Below are 25,798 nucleotides of genomic sequence, written 5' to 3'. Positions count from 1 at the left end.
AATGACATTACCTCACGCTTTGTCACGTATATACCCATTTTCTTACAAATGTCAAATGTTTGGCATTGCGTCACGCTTGTTGCAAAGAGATTTGTCTCAAGTCCTAATTTGATTTAGATATCTGTGATTAATTATAAACATAAATACAAGCCATCTGCGGTCTGCCTTAATAAAAAAAATAAACATAAAATATTACTTTCTGGCGTAGATAGCTTTTTTGGTGTTACATATTTTTATCTAAATAATACAATGACGTTGAAATTATCTATTATTGAAGGTGATCAGATAATAGAGAATGTTGTGCAAGAAACAAATACAGATCCTGCTGAATTATCTCAAGCTTTAAATGTTTTTCGTGAAAGAATTAACACATTATTCACAAAGAAACTTATAGCAAATAGCCAAAGTAGGTATATTTAATATAAAAATAATTGATCATTTAAAAATTCAAATGAAGTCAAAATCTATATTAGTACTTGTATTACATGTCTAAATCAAATGTTAGATAAGTAAATAATGGGGATGCTGAAAAACTCCAAGGTATGTTCTTTCTATGAGGGCATTTTACACTCGCTCTCTCTATGGTAAAGTACAATATCGTGAGGAAATTGGCATGCCTTAGAATCAAAAGTCGACGGCGTGCGTTTCGGCACAGAAGGCTGATGCCTATTAAGAAATTTATCCCAAAATAACTGAAATCTTAGGCCAAGACTTTTACTAATTCTAGGAACCAAGGGTTCACAAAACACTTTTTTTTCTAAATTGTAGAACTTTAAATATCAAGTTAATGTTCTTTCTACAATTTGCATAAGGTTATCTGTATGTATTATTTTTAGGTTCATTCATTAATCCCAGTGACAACAGTAGTGATGATGAAGATATCAGTCTTAGTCCTAAGAAAAAAAAGACATAAACTTAAACTTTACCAATATTATAAAGTATGGGTATTATAATTAAAACAAAAGTTATTTATTATGTCTTATTTATTCTACTAACACATTCTTGAAACATTCTCAATGTTGTACTTACATCATTTTACTATAATGTATGATTTTCAATCACATTCAATATTTGGTCAAACATGAATAAATATTAAAATACTTAACAATACCTTAAGAATGAAATGATTGGAATGTCTTAATCACAGTAATAGTAATTTGATGTTTCTTTCAAAGTATGTATTAAGTATAGGCAAATTTTAATAATTATTATTTGTTCCATGGCCTGGGTAATTTTCACACACAGCTTCATGAGACATAAGGCCAACCTCCAGTAATGGAGAGACACCAAAAGAAGAAGTGGGTAATTTTATGGTTAGAAAGAATTCTTATTAATATGCAGTGCAGTAGGTCTATCATATTTCTGAGAGTATCAGGTAGAACCAGTATATAATTTAATAAAATTAAAAAAACACTGAATATTAAACTAAGGTTTTCCTTTATAGGACATAGGGTCATTCGGTATTAATTTCTGTTTTTAAAACAATTTAAGCTGTTGGTAATTCAATAAAAGCAAGTGCATTTTAAACATTTTATAGGTGGCACTAGAAAGTATTGTGAAATTTGATTAAAAAGTAAAAAATTACAATACAAATTATCTACATATTTCATATTTGTGAAAAAAAAAATATTGTGCTGCTTTTATAATTTATGATGATGACAAAAGGAGAAATAAATTTTTTTTTGTCATATAATCTAAAGCACATATTGAGCTCTCAGGTTATAAAATAAAAGAATAAACACATAAGACATATCTACAGATCCTTGTGGAAAGTACTTTAAATGTACTTATTTCTTTACCCTTGAATTCGAGTGAACTAAACTATGTCACCGTTACAATGCAAACAATACAGTTTGAGGTCGAGTGTGATCTCTATGCCATTGCAAATGAGTGATAATTATGATGGAAGAACATAATGTTTTATCGCCATCGTTTTGTTTATTTTTGATATCACGAAGTAGATATAAGGTAGACGAAACCCGTTTCACGGACTATAAATAACTTACAGGTATCTAACTATATTATGTAGACTAGTTGATTGTTGCTTTATCATCAGGAGGTTCAGATTCTGAGCAACATATATCACAACCATTCACACCACAGTCGCACATAAACGTTGGTCTTATTGCATTACGCACTTTCTGAAACAAAAACAATGTTTTTAACGATTTAGATCGATTAGGCTAAAACTCTCGAGAAAGATTAAAGAAAACGATTTCATAATTTAAAAAATATTGTAATTAATACAAATAGACTTCAATACATGTATATTATTAAAGTGTCGAATTGATTGATTAAGGATTGAATTATAGATGTTTATACTTTTTAAACGAAATAAGTAAAATAAATACATACTTCCCCAATAGATTTCCCGGGGGATCTTACTATGACAACCAGAGCGTATCCTGGTACACATAACAATGAAAGGGAAGCAATGATCCAGCCCAAAAACTGCGCCCATATCGGATATTGGTACTGTCGGTAGCTGGGTGGAGTATAGTCCACTAAACTTGCAACCCAAAGTGCTAGTAATAGTGCTGGTGCAGCAATCAGCCAACAAAAGCGGAAGTACAAAGAGGGACGTTGTCCTGTAAGATAAAGTTATTCTAGAATAATTTAGGTATAATACATAAAACGTATAATCATACATATAAGTGTAGTATGGAAACAAGAATATGTTTTGTAGCACTTACTCGTGCAAAAGAGCGGCGAAAACGATAAATATTATCTTATTTGGTTTTACCTGTCATTTGTTTTATGTTCCGAGATAATTTTTCTACACCGTAAAACCATGCTATCCCCACTACTTCGAAAAATGCAAGATATGTTATGGTAAGGGAGGCAGCGTAGTAGTCCATTAATTGGAATAGATATATCCCACTTTGGATTATGTGAGGTAGACCGAAGACCATTGAAATTCCACAAACAAGAAGGACTAATAACTCATGATAAACCAGTTTTCTTCGTATCATATCAGGGAATCCGTCTTGAATTGATGTTACAACGACTTCTACGATTGCAAACTGAAAATCAAGATTAAATCATTAGTTTTTTTTTCTATTTTGTTAAAAACCTTCCAATAATGTAGTAAAAAAAATCACCTGACTATTTAGTCCCAGACAAAGGAACATAAAGAAAAATAACACGGCCCATAATTGGGAGGCAGGCATTTTTGCAATTGCTTGTGGATAAACGACAAAAAGAAGCCCAGGACCTGGAACAACGGGGATACATTATTATTTATTTAACGTACACCTAAAACGTTGATAATATATTAATGTATTATAAATAATATATTATAAGTAAATAGGTTAAGATTTGTGTTAATAGGCAGTTTACTATTCAAATTGCTATATTATCATTCAATACTCACTATCTGCAATGACGTCTTTCACACTCGTGTTTTGTTCAGTTGCAATATTTCCTATGGTTGCGAATGTGAAAATTCCCACTATCAGACTGGTCACTGCGTTGATCAGTGAGACTGCCAAGGTGTCATGGAGAAAATTATTGTCAAAGCGATTGTATGACGCAAACATAATCATAGAGCCGAAAGCAATGCCGATAGAGTTGAAAATTTGTGAAGCTGCATTAACCCATGGTCGCGATTGTTTCAATAATTCCCAATCTGGTTTGAAAAAGAATCTTAAACCTTCATCTGCTCCATCAAGAGTCAATGACCTCCCAAGAAATACTATAATAAGTAGGAACGGCAGAGTAGTCGTTATGTATCTAACTTTTGCGGATGACTTTATGCTTTTCCAAAGTGCAAAGTAGACGAGCAACCAAGCACACACCAAACAAGCTGCCAGCTCCCACCGCATACCCCCCGGAAACTCAATACCGTCACTCATACTTAATACTTTTTTCCTGAAAATAAAACATTTTGATAAATAATAATAGTACCTACCATTGCTTTTCTTGCATATTATATTAAGATACCTATTATATTTATTATATATAAATATTATATTTGCAATTTAATTGTATTTGGTAAGTTGTTAAACGTTACAGGAATATCGTTTTAGATAGGCCGCATCAAACTTGCATTGCAATGGGCATCGCAGGTTAGTTTTGTTTTAAAACGTTACGTTTTCTCATCAATATTATCTAAATGAAACCTTACTCGAAAAATTGTTCTGTGGGTGTCTGCGATCCATTAGGTTTTGTAATGTTATGATTTGGGATCCAGCAAGAAGGCGTATTCCATCGATTGGAGCACGTTGCCCAGGGGACTTCTGATTTAAATGATGTAAAGAAGTAATAAATAGCCCATGCGATGATCACTGCGTAATATGTGGACATTAAAAACGAGATAACAACACTTGCAAGTCCGGCCCCTAGAAGGAAGAGAGCAGATATTAGTATTTAAAGTCTTTTGACACTTAAGAACCAGGTGAAGTCAGAAAAAGAAATGTATTTAATAAAATTTTGATTTTAGCATTTAAAAGTAAGTTTTAACGTCAATTTCATAATCCATTGTTATTCTAATTAGCTAAATAATGTAATTGGATTAAATCTCAAATACAATACTGTAACACGACTGAAATGATAAAAACACCTATAGGTAATCCATAGTAGGTATATTATAATAGTATAATGATATTACAGGCGTATCTGATATAATTTTAATTTTTTTATTTTCATAATACAATATTTCTAACAATAGATAGCACGCGTTCATAATAGGCAAATGTTCGCCCTTGAATTTGTTATAAGCGATATTCAGTTTAAAATACCTTTCAACAATGGACATATTTGAGAGAGCGCGCCGATGGGGCCATGGGCTGTGTACTGGCCTATCGCTAATTCCATGAAAAGCATAGGCACGCCACATACCAGAAGTATTATGAAGTAAGGAATCAGGAACGCACCTGTAAATATACATTGTCATTATTCTAATTACGTCATAATTGTCGTAGCACCCTCGTGATAAAACAAAAACATTGTAGTAAACTTAGCTAAAATCATAGCCTTAAAGTTAAGGGAAAGACCCAGTTTCTAAGGGTTAACTCTCACGTTACACACGCTAAAGTTTAATAGCTAAACCAATTTGATGGTTTTAATCATACGGTTAATCACTATTTGTTTACCTGAACGTAATGGGTGCTGTAGTTGCGTCATTAGTACAATATCTAAATTGACCCGGAGACTTTACGCAATTAACCCGATCATTACTGTATCATTTTAAGACTACCTCAAGTAGGAACGCAGATTCCACTCTATTGATCTTCTCCAAGGTAGTTAACCAGAGTAATAATGAAAATCTATAGTTTCTTGCGTGTATCTAAATGTACTTTCAAAATTGTAATTACCCTTCGCCTAAAGAAACTATAATATTTCATAAACTATTACAATACTTCAAGTGCTATCTGCTATATCGTATCGTTTTTTCATTCATCTTCCTACCGATTTCAAGTCTCGTAACTATACCCCATGAAACAGAAAACATATCCCGACTTATTTGACTAACATAATATAAGGAATGAAATAGGCATTTGCTAGAAAATATATTATTGTAGTAATAATAGCTGATCCGGCAAACGTTGTTTTGCCATGTATATTATTTCTAGGAAACATTTTTTAGTTTAATAAAAATAACTATCTACGATAATAAAAAATAGAGGTTGATCGTAGAGGGGTAAAATTAGGAGTTTTATGTATTTTTGTATGTTGTATCATAAAAAAATAAAAATAAACAATTTTGTTTAAAAAATAAAAAAAAATTTTTTGAGGTGGACACACCTTATCACTTAGGGATTTGAAAGATAGATAGTAGCCGATTCTCAGACTAACTGAATATGCATAAAACAATTCATAAGAATCGGTCGAGCCGATTCGAAGGAGTATGGGAACGAAAATTGTGACACGAGAATTTTACATATTAGATTTAAACCATCTGAGCTACAGAGGAACTACTGAGCAACCTATAAATTAACATGTCAAAATTATACAATAAATGACGTAGGTATTGGTCATATATGTGCCCTGCCTGAATTTAGATTTTACAATTCTGTTCGGCAAATACCTATCTAATCGTTTCCTTAATTTTGTGATAAAGTACTTTTATCACAGAATGGTTGTATCAGGTAATAATTTTTATGTTATTAAACAAAGAAACTTATCCTATGGTTTCGTTTGAATTTTACACGGAATGTATTTTAAAATGTTTGATAGTAGTTCATTTAAAACATATTTACTTTGGTTCCTATGTCAAATCATTTATTTTATGTTTTACTAGAAGTGATTTATACTTATATAAAGAACATAAAGTATTACTTATCGTATCAGATATCGTGGTTACTTGATGTTGGTTGCATTTTATAATATTTATATAAATGTACAATCAACAAAATAAATTGTCAATTAAAACAGTCAACTCGACTGGTTCGGGCAAAATTTTTCACTGCCAAGTGCTAACATAACGAAAAAAGAAAATAGAAGACACCATGCTGATAATCGCTTTAGTGGGGACGCAAAATTTATTGAACTTATGGTACCGGGACTGGCCAAGCTGTTGATTTTGCTGACTATACCTACTAGTTCGTATTGTATGACATTTAAATTTTAAATAAATCACAGCAATATATCATTTGATATCTTGAAAGGACGCGTGAGCAGCATGCATCGTGTCGTATCAGTTTACAATACATATCAAACTAATTTACACCGTCTAATGTGGAATACAATGAAACCACGAGATAAGTCCATTTTGCGTATTGACTAAGTTAAGTCGTGAACGATTATTTAGCTTTGGTTAACGTTTTATTACATTTGCAAATCATTCACACTCAAAAAATATTTACGTGTCGAATTCTAAACCTCGTTCTTCGAGGTTTTTGATGTCCATTAAAAAGTAAAGATAGAAAAGGTGTTGTAGCGTTGAGTTCATAATGATGGCGGCAGTTTCTCGTTCGATTAATTCTAATCATCTATAGTTATACTAAATTGTATATCTAATAGTACCTTTGAAGTCGTAGATGAGACTAAAAAGATATAAGTATTCTGAACCTCATCTTTCTTCACTCTTTAAAATCAGTAAAAATCTGTTTAGTATTTTTGTTCCTTCCAAATACATATCTATATCTATACAAATTTAAGGTATGTATTTGCTTTAGAGTACACATGCAAATATGCGCAGAAAGGGCCTTTTAGACTTTGACAATGATTTATTTTAGTTATCCATACTATAGCGATTTTATTAGATAGTAAGTGGTACATACCTCCACCACTTTTGTAACATAAATACGGAAATCGCCAAACGTTGCCAAGTCCGACGGAATAGCCAACGCATGCCAGCACAAATTGCATTTTGTTTGCCCAAAAAGGTCTTCGCGGCTTCAGGTGCACCGTTTCAGCATCTTCTTCTTCCTCTCCACAGTCACTGTCGTGAGACGCGGTGTCTTCATCGGGTGGCCTGAAAAATAAGACCATAGTTTACTTCTTTAATCAGTATCCACAATATTCTAAACCTACATAGTACCTAATAATAATTAAAAAAAAATGATAAATACAAAATTACTATGACTAAGTCAAGGTGTTGTTGAATAGGAACGACAGTTGATGCAAATTTTAATTCTATATAATTGAATTTTTAAAGAAAAATTCTGAAGTGAATATAACTACAAGTTACCAAAAAAATTGTGTCTGTTTGTTCCACTGTACAACTACATAACAGAATTATATGTAGTTTTCATAGAAGGTTACTGCTTTGCTTGGCTATTAATATACATTTGTTTATAAGTACCAAATAGCGGAAAAGATGTTATAGTTAATAACACTCGTGTAACATGACAACTATAACTTAGTAAAAAAACATATGTTATATGTTAATATGAATATCGTCAAGAAAAATATAATTAATACACAAAAAATACAGTGAAAGAAACACACACATATGTATACAGTGTCTACCATAATACAACCATAATATAGCAATATACACATTTCTGAACTGAATTTGTTATAAGTTAAGATTTTTTACAAGACATTACAGTATATAGACGTCTGTTTAACAAGATTACTCGTCTAATTAAGCAAACTAATAAATACAGATGGATAAACCTCGGATAAAGGAAAGGTCATACAGCTCAAAGGATTTGTAAAAAACCAGGCATAAATAATAACGTCATAATGCTTTTAAAAGCCTGATTATTACCCTAATTAGGTTACATAAAACATAAAACTACTAAATTGAGTTCAATGCAATTTATTATTTGATGACATGTTTGGCACCTAATCGTAAAAAGATTATATATACGATAGGTAGGACAATATGTCTGTTAAATAACATAAATATTAACTAAGTAAAAAAAAAAATCAGCTGGTTAGTAATAATTTATGATGACCTCGTTATCGATACATGTCGGAAGGAGGGGACTCTTTGATCAAACCATAGATTTTGTAGGACAAATATTTTTTCGAATAATTTAGATAAAAATGTCTTGAGATTTAACAAAAAAAAATCAGTTAGTAATAAATATTTGAGAATCATCAAATCAACATATTTTATCCTTGCTACTTCTGTTAGCTACCACAATCGAGAGTTTCGTACAGGAAATTATTGGGCGTCTCATCAAAATAAAACTACTCACGGAAAATTAGCTTGATAGTAATCAAGTGCAAAAATGGGCGATGGATCCCGGACTATACCACTTGAAAGAATTAATCAATAAGTGAAAATACTCAAAAAGTGTCATATTTGTACGAGCCAAGACCGTACATTTTGCTCACTCAGACTTTCTTAGTTTTACAAGCGAGGCTAAATTCTCGGGGTTACGCCTCGCAGCCAAACGCAGGCACTCTCTAACATTTCATTAAGCATAAATTTAATATTTTGTTATACGTGAGAGGTACATATATAGTGAAAACAGTATTCAGAGTTATTTAAAGCACCCCATTGACCCAGGACTAGATACTATTATTATATTTTTTATATAATTTAGACGAAATGTCAATTGTTTTTCATATACTTACATAAGTTACATATATCATTCAGAAAATCTCTATGGCCTCAACCTTAACGTTTGGAAAAGTTTTATAATTCAAGGTTTAACATAAATAATTATAAATATGGCGATCGCATTCGTTTGCAACTCGTGAGAATTTATATTTATAAAATTATATACATATAAGTAACGCGTTGTTTCATATAAGTCTAAAATAAATGTTGTCTTGTGGTCTTAATTGTCATGGGAGACGCCAGAACTTACTTAAATTTAGTTGTCATATTTATTATTGGATTTAAAAAGAATGATAAAAAAAATCTCATAACTTATCGGCAAACCAATTATTGTTTCCGGTGTGTGGTGTTCGCTTCAATATATTGATATGTATATATAATATATATACATGTTTAAGCGTCGCCTTATGTATAAAATAAATATATATTTTATACCTACAGATTGTACCGAAATCAAATCGATAATCAAATTAAAAATTGGATTTATACCATGACAAGCCGGAAACAGGATACAACGTAACAATTTAAACTGTCATTGTTCTTTGTACTAGTAATAAAACCATAATTCAAATTTTAAGAAATAAAGACTTAGTCTGATAACGTATAATACCTATTTGCGAGTAAATAAACATTTGACGAGAGTTTAAAAATGAACAGTGTAATCCTTAGATGTCAAGTCGTAAGTACGTAAACGTTTTTATAATCATTATCAAATAAACTGTGATAAGACCGAACTTGCGATCAATCGTTGTAACTATGGTGTGTATGAAAACTGAAGGGCGACGTTGCGTTGCAGCCTTATCTCGGCCTGAATTGACCTTCAAGGTGACAAAAACATTCCCTAATATTTCTCAAATAGAATTTTACTATTGAGCATTAAAATTCTTTTGTGATCAGTAATATATAAGTTGACACGTTAATTCTCTATGCATTTTGTGAACACTGCAAAATGTAATCCCACTATCAAAGTTATCTTGCGATTTATGATTATGGAATGCTTACGTCGATGATAATATACAAAATAAAACATTTTGGAAAACCATCTATAAATCCCAATAGATTGACATCTAAATAAAAAATGCTATATAATGCAAATTAGGTAGAGCCACGCTTTAGGACAGGACAATATGTTTGCCGATATTGTGACATTTATTTCTTATGAATTACTTTGTCTAGAAAACTTAAAGTTTAATATAAATGTGAGACTTTTTATATTGTTTTCGTAAATGTACAATACAAATTATTATACTATATTATACGATCAATATGTATTATTATAGCATAAAGCATTTATTTCATAACATAGCGAACACTAAGCACAAAATACCCAAAAATATATTTTTCGTATTGTATATTATTCTTCTTGAGCGAACTTTTATCAACAACATTTAATTAGTGTCTCTACTTTTAATTATATTTGTACATAAGAACTAAGAGTAAATTACTATAATATCCCTTCTTTGTAAAGATTTTTTTTTGACATTCTGAATATTGTAAGTATCCTAGTATACTTACTACTTGAATGTTTTGTTTATCAAAAATAATTGGTATAATTGATAATACAATCTAAGAAGTTACAGGCCTAATTAACTTGAACGGGTTTAGAAGAGTCTCATTTTGTGAAACTACTGTTGGATGAAGTTTTTATAGAATATACAAAAGGATTTTTCCTTATTTATATACACCTTTTCCCTAACAGGTCTCAACGGGTTTAATTTAATTACAACAATTTAATAATTGCCCGAACAATGTAGTATAGTTATAGGTTTATTATTATTGAATATATTTTCCAGAAAATTTAACTTACGTGAATAGAATTATTGTTAAATCTAAAACTAAACCGTGGAACTACACAGAAATGTCGCTAAAGCAGTGTTTAGTTCAATAGAATAATGGGTTCTTAAAGGAAGTGACATCCGTTCCCATATTATACTCACGTAGGAGGACGAACGAGATGAAACAATTCGGTAGGAGAAGTTGGGACGCGTCGTATGACCATTTTCCGGCCATCCGTGCACCCCATCCCAATAGATGCAAGGGAGCGAACAGAAGGAGCATAGTGGTTTGTGCTGGACTCAGAGCCGTCTGGGTAAGCGATCACATGTTCATAAGGACGCAGACTCCTCGCAGAGGCTGCACCGGACGCAGCATTCACATCTCGTATACGGTGAGTATCGGTAAAACTTTTCACCTTGCGCATTTGGCCAGATGGCGTTACGGTCGGAGTCGGTGATTGTAAATATAACAGTTTTGAATTTTCCAAATCTGACCCATCGTAGTGATCCACGTGGACGGCCAGAGTTGGCGAGGTGGCTTCCTCTGAGATATCTTCTACGTCTTTGCTCATGTTATCACGTCACAGGGTCATTACGCGGTGATCGACTCCGCGTTTGCCACTGGCAACCCGCGACTTATGAGTAATTTACCGACACAGCGAGCGAGATCGGGTTAGGTGGCCGACCGACTGGTTTGTCATCGTCAATCGCGACAGTTCGTAAACACAATGTAATTCTGTTATATTGCGGAGTGGGGCGAGTACAGGAAGAGGTGGGGGGCGGGTCGAGGGCCACGCATGCGCCATGATGACCGCGATACGCTACTTGCGCCCGCGCAACTTGTGATTAGGCGTTGTACAAAATCAAAATCTTTGTATGTACATATATTATGTGCGATCATCCTGGCTTATTTAAATAAACAGAAGTAAATTATGTGCTAGTGCCTTCATCGGTAATATAATTTATTGAAGTATATATACTTATAGGCTGAAGAACTTAATATAGAAAATCGTATATAGATTAATTTTGATGGTCGTATTATAATAATTCGTTATAATAATATAAAATGTATTCACTTTAAGCAAATAATAATAAACAGTGTAGCGATGATTGGAATCCTGAATTTTTTTATGTACTTCGTACTACTTTTTGTTTGTTTGCTTTGTACCAATAAATTTCCTTACAATAAATACCTATATAATAATTAATTACTTTCAAGGAAATATTCATATATAATTTTCTTATACATCACCTTTAAAATCAGCGGTTGTTATATTTATTTTTATAGAACAGGGGCAAATGGATATGAGGCTTAGGTAATATATATTATGTTAAGTGATATCCGCCGCCAATGGACACTTAGACTGCCAGAACAACTCCGAACAACTCCTTCGAACATCCTCCATGGTAAATGCAGACACAGACAGATCCCACATCAACGCAACGCATTTAAAAGTGATATATATTTACATATAATATGCAGTTATTTGACAAATTTAATCGAGTGATAATTTTTCGAGCAGCGTTGGCACAAATTGGATTACACTACTATGGTATGGAATGTACGGAGATTAATTAAAATATTTACTAGAAATTTGGATCCATTAAGAAATTTGCAATCATAATTTAATTATAAAAGAACTCACCATAGAAGATTATAAGTAGTTTTTGGGAGAATTTTCGTCATTTTTACAACCTCCTTCCTGAACTATTTCGTTACATTTGTGGATCGTTCGTTCAGATAATACAATTTAACTAGGATATTTGATTGGTTTGGCAATAAATATTATGTGTCACGCCCCTCCTCTAAACATGCTAATCATCTTTCAGCACGATTTTACATAACTATTATTAGCATTTATAGAAAATGGAAAAACATATTTGAGAAGTAGATATGATTTAGTAACGCTTAGATTATAACTTATTATTCTACATTGCTTCTCCTCAAACATTGCGTATTGTACAATGATAGGTTGATTTTTTTCTCCAGTTAGGATCTGTGAACTATTTAATAGAAAGGGCTTACTTTTTGTAGATCTGCTTACTGATTTTTAAATACTACAGCTGGTACTTTTATTAAAGTTCACAGGTGTCTGTCTCTCTGTCTTGACTTTTACGTCACTTTCGTAGTACACTTCCCTCGCCAAACAATGTTTTTTCGTCTTCGTTCTTTTGTTTTCCAATCCTAGGATGAGTTCTAAGTATATAACGATGTATGTAACTAAACTCATGAAGTAATGTCCGCTCTCGCGCGCGCATATGCTAAAATGTACTTGTCGCTTAAATCTCTGTAATGTTTCAAGCGGAAGACCAATTTTATGATTTTCATGCAGGAAATGTGCACTAGTGTATGCACCGAGACACTAGTTCGCTTTCACATACTACAATGGGATGGATTTTCAACACGATCAAAGGACCTAAACAGCAGGTGCAGCAGAATTGACAACTTTACATGAACGCCGACGGCACGAGGGCATGTTCAAACACCACTTCCATACTTATAAGGATTAGAAAATTTCCCTTCATAACTTTTTAACTTCTTAATTTTTTGACACAATAACGACGGCGCGTTAAAGTTGATCGCGCTTACCAAGAGTATAAGAGCAGTTACAAGCACTTATACAGTGCGTGTGATGAATAAAATGTTATAAATTTTATTATGAAAAACTTATGGAATAGGTTTAAAGCGGCGGTTGTACTTTTTTCTTTAGCAAAATATTAAAAAATCAAGTTATTAAAACTTGATTTTTTAATATTTTGCTCGCGGTTGAAGCGCCGCGGAAGTTCCGCGGTAAAATATTAATAACAATGAGCATTAAAGTAATTAAAACAGGTAAATCAACAATAAGGTAGTAAAATAAATGAAAGGGACAGTTCCGTATGGGCAATTAAATATCAACACTAATCGGTAACCTAGCCTTTTAAGCTTTACAATAATACATATACTTAGTGTGTTTTAATATTTGTGTTATGATAACTGATTGTCGTGATATTTAGAGACACTTTTGATCTGTTATCAATTTCCTGATGATGACTTAATTGAATGCCTCAAGAGTATTATGTTTTGAAGGCGAAGGCGGTGCCCCCCTTAGCTCATATAATTAGTTACTTATCTACAGCTCCATTACATAGAAGCTAATAGAGCAGCAGTACAAATATGATCTGTATATTTTTGCACCTATACAATTTTTTTTTAAATAGTTCACTCAAAGTGTATGTTATACTTAGCCATAAATACTGTTACAATTAAAAATAAACAAAATTATTACATTCGAATTTAGAATCTTTTAATTTTATATGATGAGTTTTCTAATTTTGGCGCCAATACATTTTACAATATTAAAATAAATTGGTGTGATAAAGAGAACCGAATCGCTGTGATTGCAATACAAAAGAGCCAAATGCAATTTTTAAAACTCACCATACGCTTGGTATTAGTCAAATATTTGTGTACCGGGCTATTAATAGGTACAATGAGACTTCCCATGTTTGCGAAAGAAAAATCTGGGGATAAATGAGGTCATCAGCTGCAAAAAATTGTTCTACGGGAGGTCTCTAAGCTCAACCCCTGCAGAGATATAATTTATTTTGCGTTTTTATAAAAAAAAATACTTTATTCTTATTAAAATTTATAGGGATTCTGAAAATGTATGGCCATGAGTCGCTCTAATATCTTTCTAGGAAGAATTACAAACAACACAAAAAAACTACCACTTCGAATAAGTTTTTTTTATATTTTAAATTGTTTTATATTTATGGATTAAACTAACATAACATAATAAATGTTATTTGCAATAGAATTTTTGTTCTTTGTTTCAGTATTTATGGCAAGACTAGGTATACATTAAAGTACCTACTAATATCATTGTGTTTATGATCCCATTCATCCCGTAATCTATTCAGAGGTATAAATGAAAAGACACTTATTATTATTATTTTATTAATTGCTTATAAACTAATTCGATAATTAATATACACAACATTACGTTGATTCGATTTATATAATATCACAACGTTCGAAGGAGGCGACGTCAACACAAAGTAAAAAAAGGTAGGACGCAGCGGGCGCGAGCGAGGAGCGCCCGTCACGGCCTCACCCGGCGGTCCTCCGGCGGCACGAAGTACTAGAAAGAGACCGACACCGCCCGGCGCCGACGGAGGAGCGGGGCACGACTAGTTCGATAGATTAGTTCATTAATAATGCTTCACTTAATATAGTAGAGGCTCTATATACACTTAGCGCTGGAAGAGGGGATTAGGGAAGTCGGGGGGGTGGGGCAGAGGAGCTGGGGGTGGTCGGGCTCGGCGCCACGCCACCAGCCAGCACGCTACCGCGGCTGCCACGGCTACCAGCGCTAGCAGCGCCGTCAGCGCCAACGCCACCGCCAGCCCGGCTGCCGAAACGCACACCTCGGCGGCGGCGTTGCCGGTCGGACCGTCTGATGCGTCGCGTTGTCTGGCCGCGCGAGACGGATCGCGCCGCTCCAACGTCAAGATCTGATTCGACTCCACGGTCACCTCCTCACGTAGACGTCCCGACAACGAGTTGTCATCGATTACGTCACGCTTTTTGCGCTTGCCGAAAGCGTCGTTACCCCGGCAGTTCACCTGAAAATTCGATTATTTGACATTATGGGGTCGAACTATTTTTGCTCTTGTATAACTGTTAACTGCTTTTGATTAATTTTAGTAACGATATCAAACCGTCAAAAAAAAATCTGTATTTATTACGTGAATTGAATACATATAGCATAATAACATTATTTTAATAATATTAATTGTTTAAATTTTTTTTGACATTCTAGTATAAATGAAGTGGGAATATTTACCGGTTGGCATTTTCCAAAACAGACACGTATATTACATTGGAATCGTATATTATCACTGCTTGGGAATTTGAAAGCGTTGAAGGCAGCTCGTAAAGCGGTGCCATCTTCGCTTCTCTCCCATTCCCCAAAGATGGCGGCGTCCGTCGCGCAACCGTCCGCATCAGTCACAGTGTATTCATTTTCTATGTTCGTCGCTACTTCACTTGTCTTTGCTACACAGCTTCGGGCAAAGCCGCCATATATACCTTAAAACGTAACAAAAGAAACTTATATAACATATATAAAACAGAAGACTATCTTTATAGATAAAGTTATTTTAATTGCTATTGCGTGTATTAAACTATTTGTTTTCAATTCTGTACGGCGTCTTAATTTCATTCAAATAGTTTGCATTGAGTTTAAAATGAATCAGCGAGATTCAGCGCCTACGAGGAAGGCCCATAATTTAAGGCTTATGCGATAGGAAGATAAAGGTAAGACGTCTCATACTGCGGGCTGTGGAAAAAAAATTGTAGCCTGAGGAAACTCATAGGAGGATCAATGATGACTTAAATTTAACGAAACCAGAATACTAAACAAATATTCGCATAGATATCAAAACTGATTTTCAATAATCTTCTTACGTTTTTATACTTATGTGATTTTTTTGAAAAATTACCTAATTCTGTTGCACTAGGCAAAATGAAATATTAAATGTAACATCAATTCAACTAGTGCTAAACTTACTTGATGGTTGGACATCTACTTGCAGTACCAGGTTCTCTCCAATTTCGGCTGAGCTAACCTCATCTCCTGTTCGAGAAACGATTCTCATTGAGCAAGTAGGCGGCGGGCCTGTATTCGCTATAGTTCCCGCAGTTGTTAACATTGACACATTGAAAGCTAATGTCACATTTTGTTCGCCCGTCTGGTATATGCACTTGATGTGGAACGCCTTAGCGTTTGACGTCACAAGCTTAGGATGTTTCTGCATTACCAGCACAAAGCTTGCTAGACCCTGTAAATTTGGTGGGTTAGTTTAAATATTTTAGCGTTACACTTTCTTTGTTTTACCACCATAACACCATATAGTGCAGTGGCAGATGAGAAATCTTAGAATTAAGAATTGTGTTGTGATTAATGGTGATAATATTTTATTTTCAAACGTAAAGGAAGTTTTCAAATTTATGATTTTAAACAGCCTACGCTTTCGCAAACCGTATCTACATGTTTATACAAGGACGTCTGCTTGGATGTGTTTAGACGCATCACACTTAAAGCGAATTATGTTGTACAACACATTTCATTGGCGTAAAAATACCATATGTAACAGGATCTACATGAAATCGGTTCATATATTATTAAACATTTTATATAATTTTAAAAATCTACAAAACTTACATTAACATGAACTAAACCACAATCGCCAAAGTGGACCGTAAAGTCAACGGGGCTTTCCTGGTTTTCTGCTGTGTGTACTATGAGGCGACAGCGCTCGTCTTTGCTATAGCCCTTTACGTAGAGTACACCATTGAAGTCCTTTATCTTAAGGCTCACTCGTACTCCATCAGCTAAACAGTGTACCTATAATATAGCATTAAAAGTCAATTTCAACGTCACTTCTTTTTTCTAACGAATTCTTATATTCGCAATACATACTAAATATAGTTTTTGTTTCTATTATTGAATTTACACGTTATAATACTCAAATTTACATTAAATATGTTGCAGTGTGTTGTACATATATATTGCAGTAGAACATGAATTGTATTGGAACTGAAAATTTATTATTTACCTGCATATCCGGTAGTGGGAAGTCGGTTCTATACGTAATGTTCGGTGTTGTTGCATTACATGCTACTTTCGGATTACCGACGTAACCTGTTATGCAGGTGCATCGCGAGCGATGACTTACTCCAGTACAAGTGGCGAATAGGCCGCAGGGTTCGGCTTCACATACTGGGACGCATTTTCCATTCATGCATTTTGCATCATCATCACATTCTTCGTCAACACGACAGCCGATAGGGACACAGGTATCACCTTTAGAGGTAAAACCACGCTCTACGTCACATACACACCGACCACGTGCGTCCACTATTTTGCCATCGGTTTCAAGACAAGGCTCACATTCTCCGAATTCGTTTACTCCCTGTCCGTCAATGCATTTTGTTATTGGGGCTGAAAGAAAAATTTAAATTAATAATTATTATAAGTACATACTTATACTTCAGTATCCACTAGAGCTGTTAAAACACAACTTACGTTTGTATGGTGTACATTCGAGTAACGCGTTTCCTTTGTATCCTTGTTCACATTCACATATCATGGTCCTAACGGGATTCGTATCTGCGACTAGACATTTAGTGTTTCTGCCACAAGGCTCTATTTCCACACAAGGGTTAACACATCTGCTATTAAGACAAGCGGTTCCGGGTGGACATTCAATGTCTGAAGTACATAATTCTTCTGTCTTATTGCAACCATCTTTGGTGCTCTGGTAACCCGGTGGGCAGACACAGTACACTTCATGTGAGTGAATTCTGCATTCCGCCGGCTCATTACAAGCGGATGCTGTACAAGGTTCTACGCATTTGTTGTTGACACACGATTTTTCAGAAGGACATTCCGAGTTTGCTCGACAACTTATAGGAGTACAAGCGAGGTTAGGGTTGCCAGTTGTTCCAATTTGGCATCGACAGAAAGCTCTGTGTTGTTCTCCGTAGCACTCGGCAGAGTCTCCGCACAGATCGGGCTCCGCGGAGCAGGCTGGTACACATTGATTGTTGATACAGGATTCATCGTCGCTACACTGACTATCAGCTCTACACGTCACTGAGTAGCAACCGGTATGAGGATCCCCTAGGAATCCAGGTTGACAGGCACAGACTGGCTTGTGATCTCGTATTTGGCAGTCAGTATTAGGTCCACAATCACATGGGTTCTTGCAAACAGATGTTACGCAAGCATGGTTAGAAGTACAATCGTTATCGATTTCGCAAGTGACGTCGTTTATTGTGGTGGATGGACGACATACACCTCCACCGCCACTCACATATCCAGGTGGACATGAACATAACATTGTTCGCACTGGTAACGTAGCAAGTACTTCACAATGCGCTGGTGTTGCACAAGGTCGTAAAGCAGTACATGGGTTGACACATTTTGCTGATAAGCATGCCATCTTGGAAGGACAGTCCGCGTCCACTGTACATTCGGTGGTGATTTCTGGCTTACATTCGACGTAGGGGCTTCCATTATACCCAAATTCACATTTACAAACCGGTAGATGATTACGTACAAGGCATATTGCGTTTCGTCCACAATTGTTGTCGGAGAGGCAAGGGTTGATACATTTGTGTCCTCGACATAATTTGTCTCTCGGGCAGTCTCCGTTTGATCGGCACTCAATTGGGTTACAATTCGTATATGCGTCACCTTCGAAACCTGTCCTGCACCGACATAGCGGATGATTTCTTTCTACATAACATTCAGCGTTAAATCCGCACGTATTATTTAGTAAGCAAGGACTGACACAATTACCGTTGACACAAGCCTCGTCAGATGGACATTCTGTATTCGTCCTGCAGCCAACTATACGACAAGAACTGTAAGGGTTTCCATCGTATCCGTCTCGACAGGAGCAGACAGGTCTATGATTTTTAATGAAGCATTCGGCGTTGTCACCGCAATTGCATGGGTTTCGGCATATCCTATTAACACATGATTCTTGGTCACTACAATCGGTGTCAGATGAACAACTTAGTGGTGGTAATTGGAGCGGATCGCAAGCTCCTTTTACGTTAGGCACGTAGCCTTCAGGACATCTGCATATTAACGTACGGAACGGTATACTATCCGAAACTGAACAGCGTGAGTTTCCAATGCAAGGTGTTAGCTCAGCACAAGCATCTTGACAAACATCTCTAAGGCACGCCTGTCTGCTGGGGCAGTCGCCGTCCATTTGACATTCAGGCTGTCCAATAACCGGAACTCTTTCACATTGAGTCAAGGGATCGCCAAGTGGGAGTGTTGGGGGACATTTACAAGAAGCGGCGTGGTTTTTCGCGAAGCACTCGGCGTTGGAAGCACAAGGATTCAGGCCAGCGACAGAGCAGGCGTTCTGACATACTCCACGGACGCAAACACTATCGTCATTACAGTCAGATTCCGCTTCACATTCCGATGCGTGACACCTGGACAATGGATTTCCGTGTGTCCCAACAGGACAGCGACAGTTAGATCTATGAGATTTGCCATAGCATTCCGCACTTATAGCGCATGGAGATTCTACTATACAAGGATTGATACAGGCTCCGTTGTAACATATGTCACTGTCGGGACAATCTCGGTCAGCTGTACAGCTTACTGTAAGACAAGAAATATATTATATAAATAAAAAAAATATTTAAAATTATAATTCGAAGATAGTTCAAAATGTGCAACATACCTTTAATACAATCAGTGTAGGGGTTGCCAGAGAAACCATTTTGACAGAAGCAAACCGGATGATGGCGTACAACGGTACATTCGGCATTGGTGCCGCAAGCGCAAGGATTAGCACAGGCGCTGTTAATACAAGCTTGAGACAGTGGACAGTCAGAATTTGCTTTACAACCAACTGGTATAACGGAATCTTGAGAAGCTGAAAACGATAAATGTTTTTTTTTAAATAAATTGATAAATATAAATAAAGTTTGAAACTTTTAAATGAAATTTAATGCAACATAGCTAGTCTAAACTTTGGTATAACAAAGTCAATTGAAAAACACACTTCCTAGAATCCTTCAAATAATTATTTAAATTACAGTAATCGATGCTGGGATTTTGAAAGAGATTTAGAAAAAACGTAGAAAAAACGTTTACGTTAAAAGGAAAGGAAACTAATTTAATGGATCCTTGTGGTTATTTCATCCTCATTACGAGAATTGTAATTCACGTTACACATATACATATATACTTACGTGGAGTACAGCGTATGCGGGCGTCGCCAGTGTAACCAACGGGACAGGAGCACACAGGTTGCCTTTCCAAGACGCGGCAGAGCGCGGCAGGTCCGCATGCGCCCACACAGGGGTTCACGCACACACGCTCAACGCATGCACGATCCTCCCCACATTCCTTATCGCTATAGCATTCCCAGATTGCAGGCTGTCTTGGTTCTGGAATTAATATAAAACCCTATTATTTATTTATGCCTCAAAAATGAAATAATGAATCTTTTTTAAAAGAGGTTGAATGTGTATGCTATACAAAATAATAATTTGAATATAAATGTACTTTCCATCGAAGACAACTTAGGAAACAATACAATTTCTAAGTTTGCATATCACCAGAGAAAAACAAGATCACACAGTTTGCCTAGCGCTATTACCACCTACTACTTAAAATCTACCAATATTTATAGCAATTAAAAATAATAATACCTGTGTTACATTCAATTCGTGGATTTCCCAAATATCCTGGTGGACAGCTACAACGCGCAACATGGTCGATCGCCTCACAGAGGGCGTTTTGTCCACATGGTGCTGCTTTGCACGCATCCACACAGTTGCCGCGGCGGCATATTTGGCTGTTGGCACACTCGTTGTCCGAGGAACATTCTCCTTGTGGTGGCGCTCGACAGCCCGTGTCTGGCGCGACTCTTCCACCATCCGCACACACGCAAGCGACCGCTCGCAACGGTAATATGTCAACGGTTTTACAGAACAATCCTGATTCGCACGGGTTATCACGGCAGAGATCGATGCAACGCGAATTGACGCAGGCGAAAGGCGCAGGGCAGTCTGAATCTACTGAGCATTCTTCATTATTTTCGACTGTTACACATCCGCGTAAGTAGGGGTCACCAGATCGGTCTGGAGGACAGGTACAGATCGCTCGATGGGCGCTCGGGGTACATAAAGCGCCAGGCGCGCAAGCATGTTCGGAACAAACGGGCTGGCAAACGCGGTTTAGTCTATCACATGCTTTAGTGAGATCACAATCTTCATTGTATTGGCAAGCAGCTGCGACACACGCACGTCGCGGATCGCCCTGCGTTCCCGCGGGGCATCGACACGTTGCTGCATGGGCAATGACGTCACAAACTGCATTACGTCCGCATGGTGTTTCTAGGGCACATGGGTCTTGACAGTACCCATTCATACAGGACTTGTCGAAAGGACAGTTTTCATCGACGGTACATTCGGCTGCAACAACATAAAAGTTGATATAAAATAAATTTTCGTTCGAACAATTTAAAATAGTTTTAATATCGTATTAATGTTTACGGTAGATAATAAAATCAATACTCACGTGTATAGCAGGCACGTGCTGGGTCGCCTGCAGTGCCAGGTGGGCATCGGCAACGCGCTCTGTGTCTGTCGGGTTCGCAGAGTGCTCCGGCACCACACGCGCCTGCGCATGCGGACACGCAGCGCCGAGACACGCATGCCTCAGCTGCACCACATTCCGCGTCTGAGAGACACATACTACCGTCTACGCCTGTAATATAAATTATTTGTTGAGTGCTATAACATTGTTAAGTTAGTTCTAGTAACAATATTTTAGTATACATGAATCCATTTACAGATTATAATATTAATAAATATTTCCATTACTTAATATCATACTATAGTAAATGTGGTCCGCACATAGAAGAATAGTATAGATAACCTCCATAACTGAATATTTTAAATGTTACCTGGTGTGCAAGCAACATTTGGATCTCCTTGCAGTGGTGGTACACAAGAGCAAGAAGCTCGGTGTGCGACAGCACGACATTCCGCGCCTGCTCCACATAACTGCGAATCGCATGCTAAAGCACAACGACCTTGAAGGCACCGTTCTTCCTCTCCACAATCATTGTCTTCGCTACATTCACCTTCTGCAAAATCATTAGTAACTTAGCTTTAAGTTTCATAAGTTTTCCAATGTGTCAAACATCAAAATGCCTAAACGTGTTTTATATCTGCAAGCTAAAAACACAAAAAAATCTGTACAATATATTTCTAGATATAATTTTGTCTATGTAGGACTAAAGTTTTTCATTAGGTAGAATTTTTAGACAAATTAACATATTCATCAATTGGTGGTGTATCATACACATAATAAAGTGAATCAATTGTATATATAAAGGTACTATTTATGTACACACCGACACCGTGGTGAAATTTATCTGATATTTCTATAACATACTTACGATACAAACGGATTTGCAGATTTTTCAATTAAATCAGAAAGCGGCTGTAAATGAAGCTTCTAATTAGTAACATTTTATGTGTGCAAACATAAGGCATAAAACTTACTCGGATTACATTGTACGGAAGCATCACCACTCAAAGGTTTAGGACATTCACAAACTAATGTTCGGAATGGTAGAGTATTTGCAACGCGACATTCCGCTCGCACACCGCAGGATGTGGAGTCACAGGGGTTCTTACATCTTCCTTGTAGGCATGCTAGATTTGGCCCACATTCTGCATCGTTGGAACATTCGATTTCTTCAAGAACTATAATGATAATAATAAGATTAGATAAGGAATGTTGATAACTATGCTATGCTAACTTAAAAAAACCGTAACTCACCGGGTCGGCAATTTATTTTGGGATTGCCATTAGTTCCGCGTAAGCATTCACAGATCGGTACGTGTCTAAGAACCGAACATTGAGCGTTTTCAGCACAGCTTCCTGGGCATGGATCTTTACAAACATTTCCTCTGCAGGCTAACCAAGATGGACAGTCGTTATCGATGACACATTCTTCAGTACGACATTCTACCCATGGATTACCACGAGCTCCAAGATTGCACTCGCAAGAGGCTATATGTCCCCGAGCGATACATTTGGCCCCAGTTCCACATCGTATTCGCGAGCAAACCTTTATGCATGTTCCGCTATCACAGCTTTCATCATCAGGACAGTCATTATTGCTATGGCATTGCACTGAAAAATAAGAATATTCGTTATCGTTTTAAGACTGTCTTTAAGTATAAGTGTTTTATTAAAAAGCAAGTTAGTTATACTAAAGCAACGGACCGGCCTGAACAAAATCCGTGCAATATACATACCGGAATAGCATCCAGTGTAAGCGTCTCCTTCAAACCCTTGTAAGCAAGCACAATGGGCTCTATGCTGTCTTGCAATACATTGAGCATTAAGTCCGCAACTATTCTGTGTGCATACTGGGACACATCTGGTATCTACACAAGCCATGTTGTCAGCACACTCTTGGTCTATAGTGCATTCTGGCAAAGGCTGTGGTGGTGTCGAAATTGTAATACGTTCACACTTAACAAATGGATAGCCCGTGTATCCTGCAGGACATGAACAAACAGCTGAATGTCTCACTCCAGTACAGATAGCGTTAATTCCGCAAGAATCGACACAAGGGTCTGAACATTTGCGGTTCATACAAGCGCGATCACCGGGACAGTCGTCATTTACTACACACTCTGGGTATGAACAAAAACCATCGCGGCATGTTCCATGAGGTCCGCACGGATTTGGATCACAAGGATCGAATACTGTAGGTGAAGTGGTAGGCACGTCTGTAAAGAATGCAAATATTAATTGTTTTTTTTTTATTAAAATAATTATCATATAATAATTTAATTTCATTAGGTTAAATTGAGAAAGAAAGAAAGAAAAACTTTATTATACACAATATACAGGATATTTAGGTAAAGTGCACTAGGATTCCCTGTGTTGTGGGCAGCCAGTCTCTTCCTTTTAACATGAAAACAGTATTTTAATTTATGATTTCTACATAACACAAATTAATATTTAAACTATTTTTGCACAATAAGAATATTTTCTCTATCAGGTTGACAAGATATTGTTTGGGATTTTTAGGAAGTGTATGTAATGTGAATTTTGAAATGTTAGTGATAATTTTGTTTTTAAGGAAGTAGTTAAAATTAATCAGTATAAAAATTATACCTCGCGCTACGCAGTTGTAGAATGGATCACCAGTTGTCGATGGCGGGCAGGAGCAAATTGGTGCGTGGTCAAATACGCGGCACATAGCCCCGTTGCCGCAAGCTCCGAGACATGGGTCTATACATTTATTTCTAACACACGCGCGATCCCGTGGGCATTCAGAGCTCACTACACATTCTGGCCTGCAGCCAATGGAACTAGCGTCACCGCTGGTCCCACTCGGGCAAGAGCATACAGCATTATTGTTTACAACTGAACACAACGCTCCAGGACCACATGGTGATGGTGTGCATGGTGGTGCTATAATAAAATAAATGAAAAATTACCATTTATTGGCCTAGTGTTAAACAAATGTATAAATTTTTTATACACAAGATATTTAAAGCATGTACCTGTTATTACGATATCACATCGTTCAAAAGCATTTCCTCTAGTACCCGTTGGGCATGAGCAAAGTGGTATGTGATTGACAGTTTCACAGTCAGCACCCACTCCGCAGGTGCCTTCACATGGGTCTCGACATTTAGATCTTATACAAGCTCGAGCAGGGGAACAATCAGAGTCCGCAAGACATTCTGGTCGACAATTTGAGTAAGGATCCCCTCTTAGGCCAGGTTCACATTCGCACGATGCACCGTTACCTCTGGCCCGACAAATTGCTCCAGGGCCACAAGGTGATGGGTTGCAGGGGTCATTTGGTATTTTAGCTGTAATTTATAAAAAGATAATGAAATTTTGCTATTTTATCAGATGTAATTTTTATCGGCGAAGCGAATTCGGAAGCTTTTTGAACAAGTTTGCTAAACACCAAGTTTCGCTAATGAAACCCATGCCTAAGTTTTAAGAGCGAAAACTTTAGTGCCTCGCATCCTCATTTTGACGAAAATATTATTTAGCAACATTTTACGAGACGTTGTAAGATTAAGCAATCTTCCAACAATGTCTGTCTTACGAATATTCTCGACGGGTCGGCACTCTGTAAGGGGGTTTCCGTATGTGTTGGGAGGGCACACGCAGCGTGGTTCGTGGGCTGTCGGCGTACATAGAGCGTTGAAGCCACAAGCACCAGGACAAGGATCGATGCAGCGTTTATTGACACACGTGAGTCGCCAGTCACAGTCATCAGCACTGAGACACTCGGGCCGACAGTTTGGCGGCTCTCCTATGTAATTATGTCGACAGCGACATGACTCTTGGATGCAATCCGCATTGGGACCGCAATCGCGGCATGGTGACGGTACTTTGGGTTCAGACTCGATCACTATAAAAAAGATTGTTAAATGTGTAAAAAAAAAAAAAATTTTATGAATACCTATCTGTACATGTTTTTA

The 25,798-nt window shown here is 36.4% G+C and overlaps 2 protein-coding genes and 1 long non-coding RNA gene across 9 annotated transcripts in view; 1 reads left to right on the top strand and 2 right to left on the bottom strand.

Annotated features, from left to right (window-relative positions):
- Positions 1–80: 80 nt before the first annotated feature.
- LOC125052987 lies at positions 81–972 on the top strand. Its single transcript, XR_007117517.1, has 2 exons — positions 81–406; positions 837–972. It is a non-coding gene; the product is annotated as an uncharacterized LOC125052987 (long non-coding RNA).
- Positions 973–4,122: 3,150 nt separating this feature from the next.
- LOC125052986 (sodium- and chloride-dependent GABA transporter ine-like) lies at positions 4,123–11,461 on the bottom strand. The gene is made up of 4 exons (XM_047654120.1): positions 10,900–11,461; positions 7,224–7,417; positions 4,740–4,874; positions 4,123–4,340 (listed from the first exon to the last, which is right to left on the bottom strand). Exons 1-4 carry the CDS (start codon positions 11,307–11,309, stop codon positions 4,123–4,125), a joined length of 957 nt encoding a protein of 318 aa, XP_047510076.1. The 5' UTR covers positions 11,310–11,461.
- Positions 11,462–14,660: 3,199 nt separating this feature from the next.
- Positions 14,661–25,798, bottom strand: part of LOC125053425 — a 91,585-nt gene continuing 80,447 nt past the window's right edge. For all 7 annotated transcript variants that reach the window (XM_047654801.1, XM_047654802.1, XM_047654804.1 and 4 more), the window contains 16 exons: positions 24,860–25,174; positions 24,468–24,767; positions 23,597–24,076; positions 23,115–23,471; positions 22,835–23,038; positions 22,231–22,413; positions 21,843–22,031; positions 20,972–21,736; positions 20,510–20,707; positions 19,996–20,190; positions 17,811–19,913; positions 17,341–17,726; positions 16,947–17,129; positions 16,293–16,563; positions 15,567–15,811; positions 14,661–15,345 (listed from right to left, as the gene is read on the bottom strand). In XM_047654801.1, the coding sequence (XP_047510757.1) occupies positions 14,974–15,345; positions 15,567–15,811; positions 16,293–16,563; positions 16,947–17,129; positions 17,341–17,726; positions 17,811–19,913; positions 19,996–20,190; positions 20,510–20,707; positions 20,972–21,736; positions 21,843–22,031; positions 22,231–22,413; positions 22,835–23,038; positions 23,115–23,471; positions 23,597–24,076; positions 24,468–24,767; positions 24,860–25,174 (6,746 nt within the window). In that variant the 3' untranslated portion in view covers positions 14,661–14,973. The remainder of the gene's footprint in view (positions 15,346–15,566; positions 15,812–16,292; positions 16,564–16,946; positions 17,130–17,340; positions 17,727–17,810; positions 19,914–19,995; positions 20,191–20,509; positions 20,708–20,971; positions 21,737–21,842; positions 22,032–22,230; positions 22,414–22,834; positions 23,039–23,114; positions 23,472–23,596; positions 24,077–24,467; positions 24,768–24,859; positions 25,175–25,798) is intronic.

The sequence above is a fragment of the Pieris napi genome, chromosome 10 (assembly GCF_905475465.1).
Source record: "Pieris napi chromosome 10, ilPieNapi1.2, whole genome shotgun sequence".
NCBI lineage: Eukaryota > Metazoa > Arthropoda > Insecta > Lepidoptera > Pieridae > Pieris > Pieris napi.
The sequence above is the reverse complement of the archived record's forward strand: the minus strand, read 5'-3'. Positions and strand labels throughout refer to the sequence as shown.